This window comes from Maylandia zebra, linkage group LG9, assembly GCF_041146795.1.
Source record: "Maylandia zebra isolate NMK-2024a linkage group LG9, Mzebra_GT3a, whole genome shotgun sequence".
Classification (NCBI taxonomy): Eukaryota; Metazoa; Chordata; class Actinopteri; order Cichliformes; family Cichlidae; genus Maylandia; species Maylandia zebra.
This window is the reverse complement of record NC_135175.1, coordinates 27937586-27963085: the sequence shown is the minus strand read 5'-3', so window position 1 is coordinate 27963085 and position 25500 is coordinate 27937586. Positions and strand designations below refer to the sequence as shown.

Here is a 25500-nt window from a genome sequence, read left to right as displayed (position 1 = left end):
TTCTCACCTCTGCTATGATCTCAATCACATCTCCTATTTTCAGCTCCAGCTCATCTTCGTGTTGAGGAACGTAGCTAAACGCAGCCTTACATCTTCGTTTACGGATCTGCTCTCCTGCACAGCACACATACACACAGCCACCACAACCACATAAACAGAAAGAGAACATACACACACAGTTTATATGTAGACATATCTAAGACTTACATGTAATATAATGAGCTCACACACTTATCTGTAATCAGTGCTTTACAGAGACTAAGCAGGTGTTACAGACTGATTAAAAGCCATCATGGCTGAAGCCTTTGATGGCGACCTTTGACCTTTTAGCTAGAGGGCAGCTTAACCATTACTGACACCAAGCACTTCATACTGGCCTTGCAGTTGTTTGTCTTACACTCATTACCCTGCTCATTACTCTTGACTCATCCTACAGCAGCTGGGGCATTAAGACATGACCCTGCGCCTTCTCTTTTGTCCACAAGGTGTCAGTCTTCTTCACCTTATATTTCGATGTGTAGCATATGTAGTATTTACAGAGGCTGGTTCAATAGATAGTGATTATAAAGAAGAGATGTGGAATCCAAGCAAAACAAGAGGAGCATATTAATCGAATGTGTACAACCATGTATTAAACTTAATACTGGTTCTTGGAGTAACGCCAATTGTCAACCTGAAAAAAAAAATGTTTAAAAGCTGCTATTTGTATCACACTCCTCCTTAATAGGACGAAAACACCCAGACTGAAATTGTATGGTCGTGCTGTGTATGCAATTATGTTTATGCTTCACATCTTCTTCTTCTCCTTCCCTCATTGTCTTGTTGCAGTTGTTTGGCAACTTTTTAAGATCTTTTATATCTCTTTGTCTCTACTTTGTCATTTTTAAGCTGTTTTGACTCAGCGTGAGTTTGAGATTCTTTTTTTGCTCATACTGTTTTCTTGTGGTCATTTCTTACAATAGCGTCCTTTAGTTTTTGGTTATCACCATTATCACTGTGGTTTTTGTGTGATGCTTACTCTTACTTCCCGTCTTATTTTCAACAATTATATAATTCTTTAAAATAGGACGGGAAGTAAGAGTATCCCTGTGTATCCCTGCTGTCTTACTTCCCCTCTTTGTTATTTTCTTACACTCAGTATTGCCAGCTTCACTCTCATTAGCTTCACCTGTGTTCACTTAGTTTTCTGTATTTACAGCCCTCCTGATCTCCTTGTTGTTTGTTAGTTTGTTGAGTTTATCCACCACCTTCCTTGCCTGTCTGTGTGTCCTCTGTCAGTTTTCTTGTGCCTGGACAAATTGCCTGAATTTGGATTTTTTCCCCTGACACCTGGCCTTGTTTGGAATTCTGTTTGGATAATCCTGCTTGTGCACACCAGCGCCTTTTGTTCATTCGTTCATGTAATTCTGTCAAAACGTTTACCTGCCTCCCTTTATCCTGCATCTTTTGGCTCTATCTTATGAATGGAACTCCAGAGCATAACAATTTCTGAATGCATGTTTTAATTTTCCTTTGCCATAAATTTGCTCCTTTAGTCTAATTTGCAAGTCACTAAAAATTTAATTGATTGCCAAACAAAGTAATCCATCCATGACACTAATAGGCTAATTACCTATCCAGTGACTCCAATATAGATGCACACATACTACCCTGGAGCATATAGTGACTGTCTAGTATGTGTATACATGCTCAGCAGTGCTTGACCCAAATCTTTCCTCACATTAACAGGATCTATATTTAGGCCTGAAGCCTTAAAGCTACTGAATGACCACAGTGTATGAATGTAGGAGACAGAGCCGAGTACCTTTCCTGCCTGGTCGTACGGTGGAGTCCAGCACGGGGCTAGCACTGCCGTTGGCGAGGTCAGGTCTGATTGTGCTTGCCTGTCCTCCATCCCTCTTCCCCTCCTTCTTTATCTCCTATAGAGAGAGGAGCACAGGTTAGAGAAATGTAGGTTACAGAGACATATACGATAAAAATAAGACCAGCCAGGATTTAATAAATGACAGTATTAAAGCATCTTTGTCTAAATGCCAGCTTTAAAAAAAAACATAATTACAGATTTTAACAGCCAAAAAAGAAAAAGCAATCCCATTTGTCAACAATAATTTTGCTTAATATGATGCAACCTAGTCTGGCTCAAGTAAAAACGCTTGTGATTCAGTGTAAATATCAAATTTATTATAGCTTTGTGTTTTTACGTATTCCAGACTGTCGCTTCACTCAAACGGAAAGACAAACAGCTTAAACAGACCGTGATGTCATGTACAGTCACTTGGGCATTTGCTAGGGATAAATTATGGGATGAAACATCGTCACGAGACATGATTTACCGCTGTGGTGCTCAACAGAAAAATGTGCTTGAATTATATTAGATTTTTGAACAAGTCTTAAAGTTTGGAAACAAAAAATACTGAACAAAAACACTCTCTTTTTTTTTTTTACACACAACTTGTAGATGTTTCATGGTTTCTAGTTGCTAAGTTGTATTTATTGTTTATTGTTGACTTTCATTTGTTCACTAGTATTCTATGCGTTCACTGCCTCAGTCCTCCCCCCTCTTAAGTTCATTCACGTCTCTTCATTTCCTGGTTTTAGCTGTTATCTATTTCCTGGTTTACTTTAGTAGTTATTTGTCACTCGCCTCTTGCATTTAGTTTTACTTCCTCCTCTGTCCTGTTGCCCAAATTAGGTTCAGCTGCATACCGTTACTCTCCTGCACTCAAACCCTTGTGGATAAAGTGCTCTCTTCCCTTCAGTCTTTCTCACAGTGGCTGTGAATCCTCCCTGTGTGTCTCCCCATGTTTCCTCAGTGCTCTCTGGGATTTAATAAGTTGCCTTTTGGATATCTGTCTCTTTGCTTATGGACTTATGGCAACTGCTTACGGACACCTTGCCTTTTGTTAAATCTATCCACCTTCAGTGTATGCATTTTGGGTGCTATATCCTGCAATTTGTGGTACAAGGTTTGCAACTCTTCACTATTCTGCTTTGAACATTGAATGGTTAACGTAATGTACTGACAGATGCAGTGTCACAAGAAACTGGAATCTGCCTAAGTAAATAAAAGCCATTTAAATATAATACTATGACGCTTTTTCACTTTTTGCCTGTCACCTAGATGGCTCCATAGGCTGACACATTGAAATATTACCAGTTTCATACTAAGGTGAAGGAGACATCTTTCTTACTGTGGTAGCATCAAGAAGGGCAGACGGGCTTAAAGTTTGCCAGATCGAATATGTGGTGCGACCTGGTGACCCTGACTGTGTACCTGCACTTGCGCAGACACAAACAGAACACTACCCCCCCTCTTTCCCTGTGACTTTCACTCTCATAACAAATCACAAGACAGCACGCAAAACTAATCAGATAAGCCGAAGAGAGGCGAGCAGACCAATACGCCGACTGACAAAAAAATCAAGGAGACAAGGAGACGGCAAACGGGGAGATGCAGTAACCACAGCGATCCTGGGAAACTAGACGCAATGGTTCACATCTCCCCACCACATTCATCATGACACTGTTTCATAAGCTTTGGCCTGTGGCGAACGCAGCTCAGCGAAGCAGACGGGCCCGGGTACACTGACTCAGTCCAACCTCTCAGACACAATCTGGGTGTGCGTTGCCTGGTTTGGCGTGAAAGCCTTAATGAGCCTCTGAGATCCAAAAATATCAACATGAGAAGATGTTTCCTCGACAACAGCTGAAGCTTATCTGAGGCAAAAAAAGAGACATTTTTGAAATGAAATAGAATGGGGACTGAAAATGGTGGTGAAGATTTCTGTCTTGGTTTTCCAACTATAAAACACTATCTAGCACTCAGCAGAGAAAAGACTCTGGATCCCCATTGCTTAGAGGCCAATTAAAAAGTGGCGTGCGGCTTGTGTGCTTCTCTTTAAACAGGAAGTGGCTAATTAAAAAGTGAAGTACTGAACAAAAACTGTTCTCCAGACAGCAAAAGTTAAATATATATATGCATTTATATTTATAGGAACTCAAGGTGTATAAAGTTTTTTTCCATATCAAATATTCACAAAAATTTAAATTTTTCATGCCTGTAACTTTAATAACTTTTAGTTATTAAACTGAACCTCTTCACTGTGTGCTATTTTGAATTCTTGATTATCAACTAATATCACGTCCTTCTGTGTTGTACAAACCATCCAAGGAGTTTGTGCTTCAGTGAGGCACCCCTGTAGTTTGAGTACAGTTCAGCTGATACGTTAGCACAGCCATCTTTCATCTACGTAACTTTAAAGCTTCAAAATGTCAAGTCCAAAACTAGTGGGTAGCATCATGGTGGCTAGATCCATCTTTTATACTGTCTATGGTAAGTGCACTGTCAGCTCAACATATTCCTTGAACGTCCATCGACTTGTTTCATATTATCCTTTTATAAATAAGACATTCAACTCAGGAGCAGCTGTTAAACCTCAGACTTCCTGCTCTGCTGTCTGTTTCTTATTCAGCTGAACTACAGAGCGAGCACAGCTTTATAATAATGCCCTCCGATGGCAGAGAAGAAATGTTCAAAGACATCTTAAATATTTTCTTTCCCTGTGTTTCTTAAATCTTTCTTTCATTTTGCTTTTTCACTTAACTTATCTTTTGTACTTTCTCTTTTCCTAAGCACTTGCAAATGTTCTTCGTGGTACAATACACAACCAATGCACATGCTACAGCATTAGAGTGGTTATTTTTTTTCCCATTTGTCATAGATCATAGTCAAAACAAAACACTAAAACACACAAGTGTCTTAAACCTGCTTTCTGAAAACCACCAGGTGACGATGGGAAAACGCCTTTTTGTTTTGACCTCTGTAAACACTTTCCTGCTGAATTTACAGTCTCGATCACTCATTTTTGGCCATAAATGGATGTGGAATAATTATTGTCATTAAAAATTCTCCTTGGCTAAAAGCAAGTTCGTATGTGGTCTCACAGCATCCCTCACTTTTTTGGGGAAATGAAAACACTAATCAAAAAGGGACTTCTAAAACCAATCACTGACATCACACTACCTCCATCCATCTTTTACTGTATATGTAATTTAATCATGTGACTACCAACATGTGATACAAGATGTCTCCACTAAGTGCATTATTGTCTGGTGACAAGCAGAAGTGTTTTGTTTTTCCCCAAGTTTCCCCAAGTGCTTGCAAAGGGGGTTATTTGACTATTGTGGGGTTTTCTCTGTATTATTGTTGGGTCTTTACCTTATAATATAAAGTGCCTTGAGGTGGCTGCTGTTGTGATTTTAGTACTATATAAGTAAAAGTGAACTGAATATAGTGCTTTAAACATTTAACCCTTTTGTGATACAATAAATATGGAAAAATGTAGTTCTGAACTTATTTCAGCCCTGCGCTTGCCTTGTTTTTTGATGCCCATCTCAGGGTATTGAATTTTCTGTTAAGTTCAACAGCAAACAAATGAGACAGCAGTTCCATGTAGATAAAATATAAATGGATAGATGGAATTATTGTAGTGGTTTATAGTAAACAGTAAAAGATGAATGTAACACCAGTCCGTGTATATGGAGAAGACATAGTGTGGCTGTCTTCTAATGACAATTTAATGACCAAATTACTTGTTAATCAATCATCGATAGATCAATATTTCTTGGTCTGTCCGCCTGAACCTTTTCATCAACATCAGTTTTTGCTGTCATACTCCAACCAAATTTGACCTTGGAGATAACGCTGTGGTTTCCTGGGTAAATTCTTATCAGAGCTTAATTTGGATAATCTATGCAATATAAAAATAAGAAAAAGTTTCCTCATTGCACAAGAGCCATAGAAACTGAATGAAATGGCAGCAGTTAAAATCATTTGACTTTATCATAACGGAGAAAGCACCGTGTTATTTATATGCAATGATATTCTATCGTAGATTCAGTTGTTAACATTGCATAATTTGTCAAATCACTCAGCTTAGCCCTGCAAATGGAGCTTTAATTCCATGTGAAGTAGATGTATTTGGATAGAAACAGAAAAGTAGAATTCCTGGCTTCATCAGCTGTGATCATTCAGTCATGATCGCACCTAGCCTAACGTCAGCCACTGAGCTAGCAAACCTAGTTAGCAACAACGTTTGAAGTGAAATAAGAGAGTTATGGTGGCTCACTACCAAATTAAAGACACTGGAATAAAAAAAAGTTTGTCACAGCCAACACATTGCCATTTGTTAAGTAGGCTAATGCAGTGTTAATGTAGACCCACTTAAAAAGATATTGATTCTGCGGGCAGGCGCTGCAGCCTCCTCCTCTGATTTTAAAGATTATGTGTCCTGCAGGGAAAAAAACCCTCACGCATATTCATTCAGAAACATGCGTACACAGACACGAGTGCCCATAGACTGACTGGTGAAAATAAAACACTTAGGCTGGAGACACTGCATAAGCCAACCTACGCAAAAACCCACAGCAGGCATTCTTTAGCCTACAGCTTCTATTTGGTATATATGTGAAAGGAGAGAGAGCAGCTTCTAGCAGCTACTAGCAGCTTCATGAAATGCTATAAAGGGATTAAACAAAAATAGAAAATGTCTTTTTTTTTAATTCAGGGTCATTGTTTAGATAATCATTATGTTTGGAGATGGAAATCCTGGAAAAAGCTAACTCTCCTGTTTGTCTTTTTTTATGACTCCATTCATGCGCGACTGCAATTTTGTCCTGGGGGATATGGAGGTAACCCAGAGAAAAAGGAAATCCATCTGAAAAGAGGAAGAGAGCGTGATTCATCATATCTGAACAGGAAACACCTGCACAATGTACACTACTGTGTTTGCGTGTGTTAGTTGGTAATGTTTAAAAGCCTTACGGCAGCTATGTGTTTTACCCTGAAGTGCTTGAATGCTCAACACTGCTGTGTGTGTCCCCTGTCACCAGACCTCTGACCTTGTCTCTTCACAGATAATACAAAACAATGCACTGAAGCACCCGCTGCTTAGTGGGTGTTCAGAACAGTCTGATGTACAGAGGAGGGAGGAATGGGGAAACAGAGCTAGTGCTTGTAAAATTATTGTGAAATGAGAAGCAGAAGAGTGGTGCAAAATTATATTTTCCCTTGCTTTATACACTCTGTCCTTATTTCACAACTCTGTCCAGGGGTCAGAATGAAATAGTCACTTCAGAAATATCTGAAACCCCCTTAAGCTTAAGAACACTTTATTGTGCTAAGGATAAAAGTCAAGCGCCTACAATTAGTCCAAAAATGCAGCAGCACGCCTCTTAACCGGCACTAGAAGGCATGAGCACATCACCCCTATCCTCGCTAACTTACACTGGCTGTCCGTCAAATATCGCATTGATTTCAAAATCCTTCTGCTCACTTTTAAAATTCTAAATAACCTGGCCCCTAGCTACCTAACTGATCTCCTTGATCTGTACAACACAAAGAGAGCACTAAAATCCTCCAGCCAGCTGCTCCTAATGCAACCAAGGTCTTGTTTAAAAACCAGAGGTGACTATGCTTTTGCCATTGCCGCTCCTAGACTCTGGAATAATCACACAGTTGATATCCGTACATCGGAATCAAATCTATCGTTCAAATCACGCTTAAAAACACACCTGTTCAACTTAGCTTTTGAAGCAAAGAAGTTTGACTTTCATTCGGCCTGCACTACACCATGTAAGGTAATTTTAATTGTAACTGTACTATTTGTTCCTTGTTCTGCCCCCATTGCGGTTTTATTGTGAAGCACTTTGATGTACGCTAGTCTTTTAAATGTGCTATAGAAATAAATTTTGACTTGACTTGAAGCATGCCACCTTAGCTGTTGGACAGATGGCCTCACATTTGACTATATAGAAGATAAAGAAGAGTTCATGGTTGACTCAATGACTGGAGGGTTTGCATATCCTGTACCCGTCCACCACTGTGCTTGACAGCTGGTCAAACACACTGAACATTAATCTGACCCCAAGGTCTGACCTTCAGGTGACACTTCTGCGATGTTCACCCCTGGTAGCATTGTGTTAACACACACTTGAGTTCTCCATAGGTGGTCACCTAGTTGATGATCACTTATTCAAATGCATTTGAACAGCAGCACATGGTTTTTAATTCCTATCGAAGCAATAAGGATGTTCTTAGTGTTTCACAGGACGGTATTTTCATGGTTTTTTGTAACTAAGCAGTAGAGTAATTAGTAATCATGTCATACAATGCTTAAACACATGCAACGTTCATTTTATTAATAAAAGTCTGGGCGTTAATGTCTTCTCTGTCTAAAGTAAATGCTGGAAAGACAAACATTCACTTTCACTCCCAAAGCCTTTCATGTCAGATCAGAGCATGTGATACTGATTTTCAATATGTGCCTGTCCAATGAACAGAGGTCACACGGCTACAGCATTTCCCATAAACAGGATGTCCTCCACCTCTGCTAAGAGTCTGTGAGGATGTTGATGATGAGGATATCAACGACTTGTTTTCTTGGAGGGAAAAGGCTGCAGCAAAAAGAAGATAAATCTAAAAAGAAAATGCAACTGAGTCATTATTATTAATATCATCTAAAGAATTCAACTCCATTAACAAGTTTCAGAATATAGAGTGTGTTAGCCTGAGCCGAGCCAGACAAAAACATCCAAAGCTGAAAAACGCAAAAATCAGGATTACAGTGAGTTATCTTTCCCGGTTGTTGTCAGCCGCAATGACGCGTGCATACAATTACTTCCTGTCACCGCTCTTAAACCTGTGTGTCCACATCCTCCACTTCCTTACACACAGATCTTCACATACACACACATTCCTCCACATGGCAAAGCTTAGAGTCACTTATTCCCATAACTGCAGTCTTGTGACAGACCAGTTTGGTATTACTGGATTACTCACAGCCTCACTCTGTCACACTCTCTCAAACACACACACACAACATCCACGCGAAGCCTCTGGAGGCCCATTGTCCGGCTCTCTGACAGTGAATGCGAGCGCTGACGTTCAGTCAGCACAAATGAAGCCTGACTGCACAGAGAACAGCCTGACAATAGATGCACTTCTTTGCTGAGTCCTGTTACCCTTGGTTTGTAGCACTTTTCTACTTCCTCTCATGAGACTGTGAGCAAGGTACTTCCTTCTTATTGTCACCACACACTGACTATTTTACACACCAGAAACTTTTTGTGAGAATTTCCTCATTCCTGAATCATATACCTACAACTGTGTTCGATCTATTCCGATCACCGAGCCAACAAACTCAAAGTAGAAGACCTCGGAGCAGAAGCTGGCTCGCAGGCACATTTTCCACCACAGAAAAAGCAGATGACGCTAGTCTTTTAAAAGTTTTCTGACAAATATTTGTTGTTCCAGACAGTGAGAATGTCCAAAGCAATATCTTCAGCTGCCTCGTTTCATCCGAGCAGTGGTTGCAAAACAGAAAGATTTACCATCATAAATGAAAACCTGACATTCACATTTTTGAGATACTTGAATTTATTTGATTTGTTGCGCCAGGGGAACTTTGTGATCGCCAATAAACTTTCTCACTTTCAACCTGGTGAGGTCTGAAGATATTTGTAACCGTGAAACCTGACCTCTGTGGCCACGCTACACTGAATCATACGCATAGCTTGCCATTTTGCTTTCAACTACCCTCTCAGACCCCATTGTGGTTGTTGGGTAGACCTGGAAGCTCTGCTGCTAGTGGCTGAGCTGTGTCTAACATATCAGCTGCCTGTCATCAATCAGACAATAAGAGAACAGAATAACATCAGTAACTTTTTAAACAATTTTTAAATAACTTTTACAATAAAAGTCTAATTCATTCGTTAACTAATCATTTTAACTCCCAATAACAGTAAACAACTAAACAGTTTTACTGTTACTTTGTTTTAAATGGGCGATCGTGGCTCAAGAGTGGCAGTTCGTCTTGTAATCGGAAGGTTGCCGGTTCAAGCCCCGGCTCGGACAGTCTCGGTCATTGTGTCCTTGGGCAAGACACTTCACCCGTTGCCTACTGGTGGTGGTCAGAGGGCCCGGTGGTGCCAGTGTCTGGCAGCCTCGCCTCTGTCAGTGCGCCCCAGGGTGGCTGTGGCTACAATGTAGCTGCCATCACCAGTGTGTGAATGTGTGAATGACTGAACGTGTAAAGCGCTTTGGGGCCCTTAGGGACCAAGTAAAGCTCTATACAAATACAGGCCATTTACCATTTAAATCCATTTCTCAGTACATCACTTCAATCCCCAACTCCAGTGAATTAGTTTTAATCAATGGGGGGAGATTGGTAATTGTAAACCAAACACAAAGAAACTCTCTTTAAATTTACTATTACCAGAAAACACTGCATGCACAACATTGTTATCACTGCCACCATGCTACGACTGACTGAAGAAGACTAAAGTGTGTTGGATGCTGGCATGATTGCCCATCAGAGCACATTCCCAGACCCAAACATTCCTACACTGCCTACACACACACTGCCAGAGTAGCACAGTCATTCCCTGGCCAGAATTTAATCCTAATATGCCTCCTACTGAATACACCTGGGACATGCTGGTTCATCTGAGGCAGTAACAACTAATGACCACTGCACATCTGCAAGCTGGAGGGATTCAAGGAATGGAGAGAATTTCCTAACAACAGATCCGGATTTGTGCAATCCAAGCGGAGAAGCCAGAGGAGGCCATATATCATCGTGAACATCTTGAGAGAAATCCTACAAACCAGAGTGGATGATGACTTTTAGGCCATTCAAATTTCTCCAAACACTGAGTGAAGCCAACGCTTATTGAGGCTACTTGAGCTCAGAGGCAAATATCACAAGACTGAAATGTGTGTTTGTAAACACCTGAATGGAAGTGAATATATTAGATGAAGATGAATGAAGAAATGATATAGATTCAAAGTGTCAGCTGCAAGAGATCTTGATTTATGTTACTTTATTACTTCCTCTGCTTTTCTGATTGCATTGTCTGTTGCAGATAACAACGCAATCTGTGAAGTAACACTTTGGGATTACAGAACAGTTGCAAAAGTTTACTGGTTTAATCCAAACAACAGACACTCCCTGCATGCTATTTTTTGACATTCAGTCTGGGGATGAATTACATTTATTTCACTGCTTCCGCTTCAGTGGTGAGAATGAGTGTTAGCTGAATGGTTTGATGGTGAGCATGAAAAATGATGTGACTCATACGCTAAGCAGATCTGCACTCCACCGCCATCCCGAAAATCCTTTGTTGAGACATTTTCTGCTGGCTTTCCTGTTCATTTGTCATCACTCAGTATTTTGTATGTGAAACCAATATTATCGTTTTCTAAATATAAGGTAGAAGCAAATTCTAACCACACGCTCCATCTTATTTCTTAGCTTGACCTAACCTTATGTCTAATTTTAGATTACTTCACTTTACAAAGAGTATAATGTTGCAGAAATGTCGAGTGTGTGTTCAGCTGCCCAAAAATAGCAACACAAACAAACACCCAAAACCCGCCACAGCTACATGTCTGCTCCGCTGCTATTGGTGGAGGGTCTCATGTGGGTTTCCAAAGTCTTTCAGGATGAGGGAAGAAGACATCTAGGTGGCGGGGACTGTTTGCAGTTACTCACCCTGACAAAGTTATCGGGGAACAGCCCCCTGCGTCCACCCAGCTCGCCCTCCCACCATCCTCCTTCATCTCGCCGTATGTTCACGATGATGTCACCCGCCGTCAGGCTCAACTCATCGTCCTGCTGAGCCTCATAATCAAACTCCACCACGGCTTCCACTGTGTGCAGAGGGCAAAAGAGAGAGTTGAAGATCAAATCACACTGCAGAGACACCACACTGTTCTATAATTTGTCTCTGCTCCAGTCATTTCGATGATTATCAAGGTTTTCTTTATTAATTGAAATTGAAAGCAGAACACAAATCTTTGAATTTGACTCCAAAACACTTGTTCATTCCCTGGGAGGGGAAAAAAGGGACTCGCCAATTAAAGGTGTCCTGTAGCATTTAGTTGTTAACAAACCAAAGCGTGTGTGTGTGTGCTTCTGAAACACCGAATGCAAATCGAGCTGCTTTTGCATTTTAAAAACCTGCATTGTTTATCCCCTTTATCATCCTTTCCTTTGCCAGTCGCTGCTTTTCTGCCGACACAAACTGTTTGTGCGGGCCACCTGTCCTCGCCACAAATACCTCACAAACAAACAAAATTTATTCAGGAAATGTCGAACACATCTGTCACTATCTTCTCACTGTCAGGAACATAAAAGCCGGAATAAAAAATATAAAGCGCTCTCACTCACACATTGCATGTACGTGGCTTACCACATAGCGACACCACAAACTGAAAACGCAGCAGTATTTCTCGGTAAATACATTTTACAGAAAGTGCAGAAAACGTTGCATATTCAGTTTTTACATATGCTGAAATAGCTTTTCGCAAATACGCCACATTTAAGCATTTTAAATTACACTTTTGGCTAATTTTAACCTATCTGGACGTAGCTTTCCACTCTCCTTCTTTGGATAGGTCTTGGACAGGAATTGGATAGAAAGAGTGATTTTACACATAGAAATTACTATAAGAGACAGCTTGTGGCCTAAAATAATGTTGAAACAGTAAAAATCAGTGGCCACTATAACCAAAAATCACTGGTCTGCACATGAGAAGCTAAGACGAATGGAAACCAAGATGCAAACATGAAAAACATCTTACAAGACAACAGTTTGGTGTTTTGCTTCACAAGATCTTGTTAAATCTCCTAAATAAAATAATTTCAAATCACGATATCTTGTTTCCTGCGACTCCTTCAGCACGCATACACCAGAAGGAGAGCAATCTACAGCTTCACACTCACAAACAAACCCCCACACAGATGAATATGTAGCCTGATTAGGTCTAGTGCCCCAAAATAGATATCCCCATTGCAATCAGGACACTGGCTGTTCAAGGCAGCTAATATCTGTTTTTATGTCTATACTCACTAAATGTTTAAAATGAGTCATGTAAAAATGACCGAAAGCTGAGACTACTTATTTCCCAAAAGAAGTGGAGAGTAAAAAGTCAGCATGACCCATCCAGCCACAATAGCCAAAAGTGAGGCGAAAAAAAAAACACGCACACACTTTAAGTTAGTGTTCTTCGCTTTTTTTAGACCTTTACTTTGGCTTGCAAGTTCTTCCTTGTGGGTATAAAAATGGTCAAAAAGTTCCCGCACAGTTCTGCTCGGTGTCCTGTAAACACTTCAGATGAACCCTCCTGCAGATGACTCAAAAGTAACTCGAAGACAGTAATTATTCCCTTTGAGTCAGTGGGGGTGTTTTAATTTGAGCAAGAGGGAAGTGGAGAAAAAAAATTCCTGCAGCCTCTAACAAAATTGTGTCCTACCAAACCTCTTGTGCTAATTGGACAAAATCTAAAAGTAAGTAAGTAAAACTTCCCTATATGGCACAGCAAAAAATCAAACAGTGCTTCACAATAAAACACAAAAAATTAAAATATAACATATCAAAACAATGTAAAGCAACGGCATATAAGATAAAATAAACACGAAACCTAAGATCCTTCAGATTTTAAGATCGGAGCTTCCTGTCAGCTTTAGAGTTCCTTTTAAACCTACTGCTTTAACCTTTAAAGCTTTGAATGGTGAGGACCTCAGTATATCTCAGAGCTTTTATTGGTCTACTCTTCCAGCTGATCCCTTTAGTCTTCGGAGCAGAGGTTACTGCTGGTGCATCGTACTCATTTTAAAACAAACACAGAGATTGGGCCTTTGGGGCCGTAGCTCCAAACTGTACTACAAATTATTCTCATCTCTTTGTTTCATTGATTCAGATAAGTTATTAAAAGCTGATTTTAAAAAATTATTGGTTTTATTGTTTGTTTTTTTCTCTTGGTGTCCATCAAAAGTGCTTTACAAGTAAGATTTACTTTACTCACTTAATGTGCTAATTAGACAAAAACTATATAAACTATATATTACCCAGTTCTGGAAACTAATATGTATCACAGCTGTTTGGTCCACTGTCCACCTTACACAGTTTCCAAAGGTAAAGTTGATACAACACAGGAAGTTCTACCACTCAACAGATTTAAACATGACTGAATCTTATAAGCTACATAACCTTGATGACTCGTATACTTCAGTGCCATACTGTTACATCCTTGTAATGTATATCCACTGAAGGGTTTTGTTTGAGGTTTTTGAGGCTTTTTGTTCTCACCACCCCATTAAAGAAATCTTGAAAAAAAAAAACACGCCTGTGCTGTGCACTGACAGGAAGCACTCAGATGTCAAGATATAAATAAGTCGAAATGCACGGCATACTGATGACTGTAATATGGCAAAATATCTTTTACCCAATTCTCTGAGATCGTTAACTTTGAAACAGTAACATAAAAACATATAACACACACACTATGTTAGTTTCCTCAAAGCATCTAACACACTACCTCACACTTTCACACACTCAGAAGCATCTTGTGACTGCCTGTGCAGCTGTTAATACTTGTAAAAAATGCACTTATGTGTCATATCACATTTTGCTTATTAAGGCCAGCTCTCTACACACACTTACCCACACACGCACCGGCTGCTGAGGCCTAAACCGTGTAGGCAGCAAACTGAGGGGATGCAATAGGGGAGTTTCAGGGGTTCGGTAACCATGGGAACAAGAGTATAAGGGGGTTGCTATGACTCAGAAGGACTGCACCCCCCCAACACCCTCTTTCACACACACACACACATATATATATATATAGCATTAAATGCATAAAAGGTTTACACCAGACCAACTAAGACACTTCTTTTGCCGAGTGGAAGGTCAGGGTGTGACTGAGAGGAAGGAGGAAGGCATCCACGAGACACAACAGACGACTGTAGTCCAAGTTGGTCTGCTGCTCAGATGGGGGGATATGATTCTGGCTTGAGGTAGCTCTACAGATTAGTCGCAGCTGAGACAGCGACGTGGACGTGTTTTTCTTTTACTAATCTCAGCTGTAATGTTTGTGGGGAAGTGGCAGGTTGTTCAGTAAGGAGAAGTGCGCTCTGTGAGTTGATAGCTCATGGCAGTTGTCTTGCAAACTGCATTACAGTAGAACTGAGTGGCAGAACAGGGCAAGGCACTGCAGTACACCCACCAAGCCCCGCTGAAGAGGGCGACAGCTTGTGGCTCTGCACATCACCGAGTGCAAAGATGGGTGCAAGTTAAAAGTGACACAACGTTAACGCCAAATGGGCTCCGAGGAAGAGCCGTCACATGTGAAGCTATGCAGAAAGAGCAGAGTCCTCCAGTGGAGATATGAGCTTACAAAGCAAACAGCCTGGATTGATTATCTGTGGCACACAGAAAACTGCACGACAGCAGCTGAGGTGCAAAGGAGATCACTCAGTCCCGCGTACAGGGCTTAACTCAGTTAAGTCCAATTCAGGCAGCTGTATACCTGCACACTGACATCCCTGCGTACACACAGAGCTAGAGGAAGTTATCTGCTGGGATTTGAGTCCCCACCGTGTTGAAAGGGAAACAACTTGATAAAATTAAATACGTACGCATATTATTGAAGGGTGGAAACACTCCATAATTGAGCAATCTGAGGGCGACATTTGGAATAACAAAAAAAATCTGAATGTAATGCAGTACAAAAAAGCCTTGATGTAGCAGCAAAGGAAGCAGATTCAAGTTCAAGATTTCCTTAATGATCTTTACACAAAGATAGATTGTATAAGACACTTTTGATTTGCTACACACAGATGAAAATAAAGATAACTGAATTATTAATTAAGTTGTTTTAAAAAAAAAAAAGACTATTTCCGTATTGAAGTGTGGGAGGTGAATTCAGCAGTCTCAAAGCACGGGGATAGAAACCGCTCCGAAGTCTGGTGTTTCGGCAGCGGATACTTGTGTTTCACTTGCCAGATGGCGGCAGGGTAAACAGGCTGTGGCTGTGGATGTGGCGGGTTTTGTCTTCGGCTCCCTTTGTCTTGTTTATACAAAAGCTGAGTGCTTAACGATACATTAATTATCCCACTCCTCACTCCTTAAACATTATCCATTTATAATCCCCCTCTTCTGTCTGTTTGTGTGTGTGGTTTGCCTTCTTTCCTTCTTTTTTTACTACAGGTCTTTGTGTGGTTGTGTCTTGATTACGGTCCACTGTTACGGCCTACCTCGTGATCCCATGTTCGGCTCTTGTCTTTTATTTTTTTAGCACATAAAAAAGAAAGGGGGGAAGAAGATATTTTTCTCACGTACACAAACTTACACACACACACACACACACACACACACACACACACACACACACACACACACACATACCAATCAGAGAGAAGTGCCTTACCCACCATCCTTTTACTCCCTTTTTCTGTCTTTTATTTCATCTTTTTTTATCTTTGGCTATGCCTTTTTGTTTTGTTCATACAATTTCACCATTTTTCTTGCATATGCAAGCAAAATGGTGAAATTGTTTGTTGTTTTGTTGAGGAACTTCAGGGTCTGAACTAGCTTAAGTCCTGATCACCAATTAGCCCAGTCGGAACTTGTAGAGGTTATCCTGAACTGGGCCTGTTGACAGACTCGGACAGGAAACAGTGAAAAAGGAAAGAGAGATGAGGTAAGAAGGCGTAATAGGGAAATTCACTAAATTAAATATATTGTTCCAGTTGTTACTCACAGTCTAATAATGTTTATTCCTTATTATTGTGCAAACTCTATTAAGAAACCCATCAAAAAACCACACTGCTACTCTGGATCACACAGTCCTTCAGTACCACAAACACATTCTTTATGCACCGCCCTCTGTGCTAAATCCGTGGCACTAAAAGGACCCAGCAAAGCTACTGTTTATTCCCATTAGAGTAACACATCATTGGTTTGGGTATTTAGATATGTAAACACCAAAACACCAAAACCAAAAGAATACAGGCAGCTGCAGGGGGTATTTTAGTTAAAGAGCCCATTAGGAGTCGCCTCGTTTGACCTCTGGATGGCATGCTGAGATGTGAGGAGGATTGAGATAGCAAGGACATGTTTCAAATGTCGGCAATGACTTGTAAAGATAACATATTAAGATAAAAATTCCTTGGTAATACCACACGCACAAAGATTACACCTAACTTTGTTAGATTTTTTTGCTTGTGTTGGTGCAGCTATACAATTTGGGAATTATAATGCACGTGTATGTTTTTCTAAAGATGAATTTGATATGTCTCAAAAGCAGGAAGTCAGAATATGAACTTGAATCATTGTTTCAAAAAATAGGGCTTTATCTAGATTTCCTTTGTCACTTTTCTAGAAACAATACATGTTTTTTGCTTGACTGGGAAAAGAAAACTAATGAGCCAAGAGGGCAATGAAGGGAGCTCGTCTGATGGCCCATGAGAGCGATGATAAAAGATAACACTGCTGCTGTTTTTGCAGCAATGTGTTACATGGCGTTAAGTGGCACATGTTTATCAGTGACAACAACTGCAGTTCCTCTAATAGCCACTTGAGACCAGTTTGTAAATACCCATAGACTTCCACATTAAGAGTGTTAAAAAGCACATTTAGAGAAATACTTTTGGACTGGATTGGTTATTTCCCACTACAAGAACTACTTTTTTTTATCTCACCCATTAAAGTATTAGCTGCATGGTAGTTCTGCGTGACAGCTAGCTTTCTACCTGACAACTAGGCATCTACTACAAGTCACTTCTCCTAATATGAATTGCAGAACTGGACTTCTCAGCGATGAGGTCTGCATTCCAGTTTTTTCAATAAGAGAAATACTAACATGCTACCTCTGTAGAGAGTATATAGTTACATCTTACTAAATAAGATGCCAGCATTACCTAAACCTTAGAACTGCACTCTCGAATACAAAAATGTGACACAGCAACTGAAAAGCTAGCCAAAGATGTAGCCCTCCACACAAAGCAGTCAGACAATGACACACAAGAACCACTGCTTTTTCCAAAAATTTCCAATGTCTGTCTCTGAAAACAGCGCTGAGCATAAACTGCAAATAAACAGAACATATGTTTCTTATCCAGATAACCTGTCAGCTATAAGGGGAAAACACACAGCGAGCATCACTTTAGCCTGTGGCGATAATGCAGTGCAGTTTTTATCAGAGGTTAATCATTTACAAACACCCAACAAGTGACTATTTATCTGTCTGCATCTTAGTGAAACCACCATAATTCAACAGACAGTAGCGACCATATCGACAATAGCGGCAAGAAACTGAGACTTCTGAAGGGCTATCTTTTATATACAGTCTATCTTTTAGTCATAAATCACCATGCAAGTGCAGACCATGAGGCTTAGTTGGGTATCTGTCATTGTTCACTGTGCCATGAAATGCAATAAAACTCTTGATGAGAAACAGTGAAAATTACAGTTAATTTAGGCGATTCTGGTTACAGGAAGTCTATTTTTGACAGCTTAACAATTAATGCTCCTGCAGCCTTTAGACATCAGCTGCAGATATCAGACAAAATCATAATTACGTTTAAGTATTCTCTTCCTCTTCCTAACTGCACATTTTCGTTGCATGAGAGTAACCGAAGTTTCAAACGATTTTGAGATGTTTTAAAGAAGAAATGATTAATCGACTGTGGTAGTCTGTCTGTTCTATACTCATGCAGTTGGTAATACGTTGTCAGTACAGAGCAAAAGGAGACTGACAAAAAGCCTTGAGAAGACAAGAGTGAATATTTGAAAGCCTGCAGACAAAATAAAACTCCCACTCAAGCGGTCAAGAAATACACCCTCGCACAAGAAGCGAGATGGGCCCGCAGCATACCCCGAAAAGCTGAAGACAGTTTAGATAAGAGGAAGCAACACATGCAGACACAGTGAACTTTGCAAAGCTGTGTAGCCACTTCACTGGTTAATAGCGGACTTGTGTTTAGTTGTGGGTGAGTTTCAGTGCTGCTGTGGCTGATGATGTCAAGAGCAGCTGTGTGTTGCTCTCTGTAAAACATTCACTCTGGACCGGAGCCCACTGGGAGTCAAAGCCACCCACTCCAACTGTGGATCAGATCACAGGCTTCAGCAAATTCCCCCACATTAAAGAGAAATTCCAGCCGCTTTTCCGCTCATCGTTCTGCTGTCGAGCGCATCTTGTGATAAAAATCTATTAATCTCAGCCCCAGCTCGAGCTGCCCCTTTCTCAGCGCTCTCATTTCCCAGAACTCCCAGTGATAACCCCCAAGTGCATTCCTCTTGGGGTTTTAGCGTAGGTGAGCAATGCTGGCAACAAAAGCAGGAAGAGAGAGAAAGCTTTTCAGTTTCAGACGACAAAAGTGAAACAGCTCTTGGCCAAACAGTATCATAATGGCAGTAGTGAAACTTGCATATATTAACACATTGCGTGTCTTTGTGTTTAATGGTTGAATGCACAAAATGTAAAGACTTTAAAAAAAAGAAGAAAGAAAGCCTTTTTATTACTACACTTTTGAGCCTCTGAAGGTTAAAGAGAAGAATGTCTGACACTTTTTATTTTTTCCCTGATAACTGAAGCATTACACAAAGCTGCAATCCACTGTAAGCCTGATGTCTGGGCCTTCATTTTGTACGATGTGTGCAGGAACACGCAAACAAGTAAGCACGCAAGCTTTCTCAAACTATAAGGCCACTGCAGAATGGGGGTGTAGATGCCCAGAGAAAAATATGAAGTGAAACTACGAATGTAAATAAACGCAGTTAAATATACAAATACTTGTTTACTGATGCTGAAACGTTATAAAAATTGTAGGTTTTTATGTTTACCTAACTAAGAGATGACATACTCTGAGTTTAAGCTGCTCAATCCAAGGGTGATTAGATGTTTGTCAAATTAAACATCACTAATGAGTTCATTACGAATTCAAGTGCTTAAGTTAAAAATACTTACGATGTTTAGAGTCCCTTGGCACACAGTGTCACTTAGGAACTACACCCAGTGGCCTGAGCTACAAAATGTACAAGAGGCGAGCTATCTAAAGTTATCATAACTCAGGATTTTCAGTTGACTGCACTATATATACATAAACTTGATATCCTTGGTTGCTCAGCTAACTATCTTCTTAACCAGAAAACATTTGCAAAATGCTACATTTCAGGTGGTCACAGAGAGTTAGGTTTCGGTCTAATTGAATCATTCTAGCACTTCTTCAATAAAGGCTGTTATTGATATGTTAATCATCAAAAACCATAGTTGGCACTCAGGTTGTACATTCAGAGGTGTTTCTCATATTTGACCACCCTGGTGTTTGTTCAAAGTAAATGTAAAACCTGGACACAATACTCCAGGTGTAGTTCAGGACAATACCTTGGAGTTGAGTAATTAACCAATTAACTTAATAATAATTCTTAACCTGTAAACGTGCAGCAAATCGATGCCGATCCATCTTCAGTTAAGGGCGAGGTTAGGTTCATACCCTTTTTTTATTAAAGCTTTGAAAAAAAAAACACTGTCTAGTTTCTGAGAATATGCTTTTTTCTCTTAACACATGGCTAAATCAAAAACCAACCATGGATGAAGGGCTAGAATACTGTATAAAAATTACCAGCACAGTGTCTTCTTCCAGAGAAAAGAAGCCTACTCCAACCCACCTTAAATGCTACTTAATTGGCATGTATGTTTGAACAATTAAAAGTGATTTAATGACAGCTATAAGGTCAAACATGTCCTGGCTGATTAAAAATTATTTAATTTAACTTGAGTGGATTAACAACAACAACAGATTGGTTTGTTATATATTTAACCAATAAGGCTTACTGGGTTTAAAAAAAGCTCATTTGCACTGTAAAAGGTCATATCCGTGTGCTCTTTTAATCAGAATCAGAATCAGAATCAGAATACTTTATTGATCCCTGGGGGAAATTATTTTACTGTCTTTTTCTCTTTTAAGCAGCAGTTTGTGTGAATGAGTCATCCTGTAACCTATAAAAAGAATGAACTAAGAGACTGTGCACCGTGTTAGTGGTGAATTCTTAACCTGTAAACATTTCCCCTACACCATATTTATGATCTGTTTAAAAGCCGAACACCTTAACATAGTGACTACAGGGATTTGTGGGCCTCTGGGGTAATTTACTGCTTTCCCCAGTTGGCATTCCAGCATTGAAAGTTGTTTATAAGCGTGCTTCCCCTGAGGTCAGCCTTGTATTGTTTGTTTACGTGCCTGCAGAGAGAGACCTCCAATTTATAAAAAAAAAAAAAAAAAAAAAAAAGTATTTAAAAGCAATAGGATGTAACTGGAAAATATCTGCAAAATATCTTAATTACTGCTCAGAATTGTAGAGAGTGCTGCTGATCTGTGAGTCAGCCGTTCAAATAATAAATATAAGGAATTCTTTTAGAGATTTTAAAAAAGAGGGGGGAAAGTAGCATGGAAACCAAAGTTGAACCTCCGAGTCTGCATGACGCCTGTGAGACAATCCGCTCATTTGTACTTGTAATTGATTACTCGTCCGCGGACTCTGTGGGTAATTAATAGTCATGAATTGCGTGCAACAACGCAGTGCCGTGGGAAATAATGGCGATGATGAGAACGGTAAGGCCTGTTTCATCCACAGAGCTGGGGAGACTTCGTGGGACACAATGGGCAGACAGACAGAGAGCGAATGTAAACGTGTCAACATCTGCAACTCATCAATGCTACCCGGCGCTGCTTTCCTAAAATCGCTCCCGTGCGGACGCGCTGCAACTCCCACGCGCGGGCTTTCTAATCGTGAATAAAGCCTGATGTGCGAGAGTACAACCCCGAGCCTGCGGTCGCCTTCGAAACAGCCCTGCTATGCATGGAGCGACGTCAGGGGAGGTGAGGTGGGGAGGAAGGAGAGAGGCTGAACCCTGCGCGCATCTGGACCGGAGGTTGATTCCTGTCCCCATCCAGATGCGCAGAGGCACTGGAGGCTATTCTGGGAATTTCTACAAAGAACAAGCTAATAAAAAGAGAGAGAGAGGAAAAAAGCGTCACCTTACCCATTTATGTGTCCCGGTGTGCTGGTAGTGCTCCTGCAGCCTGCTCGGTAACGGGGAAGGCGGTTGTTTCAGGTATAAAGGGGGTTTGCGCCGGACCGAGCCCCAGCCTCCTGCTCGTGCTACAGATCCGCTACAGCAGCGCTGCTGAAACGGGAGGAGCGTCACACGAAACCATATTCCTTCCTCTTTTTTTTCTTTTTTTTTCTTTTTATCTTCGGTGACACGGCAGAGGAGGCAGAGCGAGTGACCAGAGACGGAAAAGGAGCTGATGAACGAATCTCTCTCTCTCCCTCTCTCTCCCGCGTTGCCTTCAATTGCACCGTGTAAACTCTGACTTCCCCATTCGTATTTAGCCACAGCAGGAGGGTACGTTATGAACACGCTGTGACGCAATGTGTTGCACCACGCGTGATGTACTCGGAGCAGATGGCGCAGGGACAAATTCTGTGTTATGGGACAGGAAATCCCAACACCCAAAAAACGCGCTGTGCAGTGCAATGGAAAGTGTAACATGGGTTTGTTTTTTGTTTTTTTGCTTGTTTTTTGTTTTTTTGTTTTTTTTTGTTTTGACATCACATGTGACTACTTTTCAGTAAATATCAGAACGACGAATGGAAGTCAGGTAAGTTAAGAGAAGAACTGAGGTCTATGGAAGGATTCCCACATTTGATCAAGTTTATGTTAGAAACCTTTTAAAGCAGTTTCATCTCATACAGCCAGTTTGAATAAAAATCCTGTTTAAATACCTCAAATTTACGACATTCGCCTCATGGTAAAAAAAAAATTAAAATAAACAAAACAAACAAACAGTTCTTGGTGCCAAGAGTGGCACAACCAGATTTAGGAGAAAATTACTTTTTCACATGGGACCAGGTAGGTCAGGACAGCCGTTTCCCATTATATCAAAACTGAATCAACATTTACTCAGGTCATCTTTGTCTAATATTGAGATTCATTGGATCTGAAACAAAAACGCAAAAAAAACCTTTCGAAATGCTGTCAATGCTTTTTCACATCATTGTGTGCACAGTGCGTGCAGGTGGATTTCTGACTGCCTCTATGTGTATTATATAGCTGAACACTCTAACTACTTTTACTGATAGGTTATGTAAACCTTTGACATAAATTTTAGAATTTCGACTGTTTATTCAACCACATTAGATCTGAAATGAAACAATAAAAGACAGCAGGTGAGGCCTATTTGTTTACAGATGTGCTAACTTGCCCTTCCTCTATCATTCAGAGTTGGCAGCACCTGTTGGAGGGTTGTGGAGCTATGAAAACCTGTTATTTGGGATGTCAGTGGGTGTCCCAACATCCTCGGTGTTCTGTGAGTTCTGGGATCCTACAACTATCTACCCCAGGTTTTCCACAGTCTGCTCACTTTCCTGCCCAACATTGATCATTTCTTTTCTACTGCAGCTGCTGACTGCAGCTTTCTGCCACCTCTGATGTTGTCTTGATGGTTTACTTATACTTTCATCCCCAGGTCCTTATGTGGTTTTATTGTGGATGTTCCTGCAAAGCCCCTGCTTGCAAATTCCCCTGGGAAGATTTTCTCTTTCAAGCCTTGCTGCACTACTTCCATGCAATTTGCTACGTTATACCAGAACATCTTCCTCTCAAATGTACTGTCACAAGGGACTGTGGGTTTGACAAAGTAGGTCATTTGTGTTTAGATCAGAGCCGCAAGTCTCGCCTCAAGTAGGTGATGGGAATTTCTAGAGGAATTGTAAACGGGTTGATGACCACCAACATCTTACAGTCCCCTTATTCCATCCAGTAATCTTCTGCTTCCTCTGATTTACTGCTCCATCTTGGACAAATACTATCAACTGGTTTGTTCTGCTTGTTTGTTTGGCCATTGCATCGTTGCATTGATGCTTAAAAAGTGCTACAGAGCATAAGAAAGATAGGTTTGAACCTACTCAATCTTTAGGATTTTGAGCTTAAGAAATCTGGATGCAGAAAAAAAATATTTATGTAATAACATAAAGAGAATACCATTGTATTACATTAAATAACAGTTATATTTGCAATCATTTTACAAATAAAATAAATATTTTCTGTAACCAATTCATCCAAATCTGCACATTCATCCCTCAATACTTGGAAAAATGGATTCACTTGGAAAATAGCATTTTCTGAAATGCCTTTTCTCTAAAAATAAGAACACTCCGGATCTGGGTAGTTTATGTGGGTTTCAGTAAATATGTCAATATTTCCAACAGCCTTTGAAGTTGGTGTGAGCTCAAAGTCTCACACCTGTGTAAGCTCAAATTTCTAGACAACCAACTGTAACTGCGAAGAACCTTGGAAAACACATCCTGTGCCTATGCGAGTGCCAAAGACATATTTGGTATCTGCAAATAACGGGTTTTTCCCTGTGCCCATATTCAACTTGTCAAGCAACTTTTATGAAATTCAGGCTGGCATTTTTTATTTATTTTTTGCTTAATCCTGCTAAGAAATAAGAGTGTTTCCAGACCTCCACCTTGCCTTTGGCCTCTGCTGATGAATAAGGCTGTTCTAAAATTAACGTGAAAGACACAATATGCTGACTGTAATATAGTGTTCTGATTGTGAGAGACAGTATTCAGACTTTTATACACCATCAAACACATAATTACGCTCTCTCACACCATGCTGATGCAGTGCTGTTGCCCTCTCTGGATCAAACCACACGTAGGGGAGAATGTGCTGGCAGCAGCAGAAAGAGGGCGATGAAATGATGCAGCAGATATCGGACAGAAAGAGACCAGGATTTTTTCTCACAATCAGCTGTGACTTAGTTGGCGTACATTGACAGAACAAGCTGCTCTACTGACAACAAAGGAGATCTGATATGATAAATTGTAGTACGCCGCAGAAATGGCATTCACATGAATGTAGATAGACTATATTTGTCAACGCATCTCAGGTGTTCGTGACGCCAGGGATAGTTGTCTGACCTTGACTTGCATGTGTGAGGGATTTTGTGGATACAGTGCTGCAAGCTTCTATCTGCTGTAAACTAGAGTGGCATGTGATATATTATTAAGTATAAAAGAAAACAATACAACACTCCTGTTTTGTGTAAGACACATAATTAATCTTCAGATTCAGTATTTCTGGCCAAGGGTTGGATGAGAATGCTACAAATTTACTGTGATTACCATGACAACCATGAAGCACCAGCCAACATTAGCTTAGCTTCAAAGAGAGGGGAAAAAAAGACGCTTATGCTCTTTTCTTTTAGCTATGTGTGAACCTGAAACAAGCTGCTTAACAAGTTTTTTGATTGATTTGCTTATTTTTGTGTCTTCTTGTGTTATTAAATCATAATGTGGAAAGAATGTAGTACTTAAACAACATGTTATTAGCTGTTTCCCATATTGACTTGACAATATTGTTGTCAGGGTTACTGCAAATCTTTCAAGTCAAAAAATGTCATTCATATTTACAATTTCAAAGCCACTAATTTTTCTAATTATTCCAAAACTTTATAAATAAATCACACATTTTGAAACAAGTAAGGATTCTTAAATATTACATGTTTAGTTGAAATGAAAGAAAAGCATCAAATACAAAAGCTCTTCTCAAATGCATTTGATATGCTGACTAATGCCGTTGCC

The 25500-nt window shown here is 40.2% G+C and overlaps 1 protein-coding gene and 1 long non-coding RNA gene across 4 annotated transcripts in view; one reads left to right on the top strand and one right to left on the bottom strand.

The window, feature by feature from the left end:
* Nucleotides 1-22027, bottom strand: part of sh3kbp1 (SH3-domain kinase binding protein 1) — a 45893-nt gene extending 23866 nt beyond the window's left edge. For both annotated transcript variants that reach the window (XM_012919334.4, XM_012919335.5), the window contains exons 1-4: nt 21887-22027; nt 11553-11710; nt 1805-1919; nt 8-114 (exon numbers count right to left, since the gene is read on the bottom strand). In XM_012919334.4, the coding sequence (XP_012774788.2) occupies nt 8-114; nt 1805-1919; nt 11553-11710; nt 21887-21890 (384 nt within the window). In that variant the 5' untranslated portion in view covers nt 21891-22027. The remainder of the gene's footprint in view (nt 1-7; nt 115-1804; nt 1920-11552; nt 11711-21886) is intronic.
* Nucleotides 22028-22220: 193 nt separating this feature from the next.
* Nucleotides 22221-23910, top strand: LOC143420330 (uncharacterized). 2 transcript variants are annotated; one of them, XR_013100150.1, is made up of 3 exons: nt 22221-22508; nt 23130-23216; nt 23376-23910. It is a non-coding gene; the product is annotated as an uncharacterized LOC143420330 (long non-coding RNA). The 2 variants fall into 2 exon arrangements; XR_013100149.1 differs by having other exon boundaries at nt 23130-23250.
* The last annotated feature ends 1590 nt before the right edge of the window (nt 23911-25500 follow it).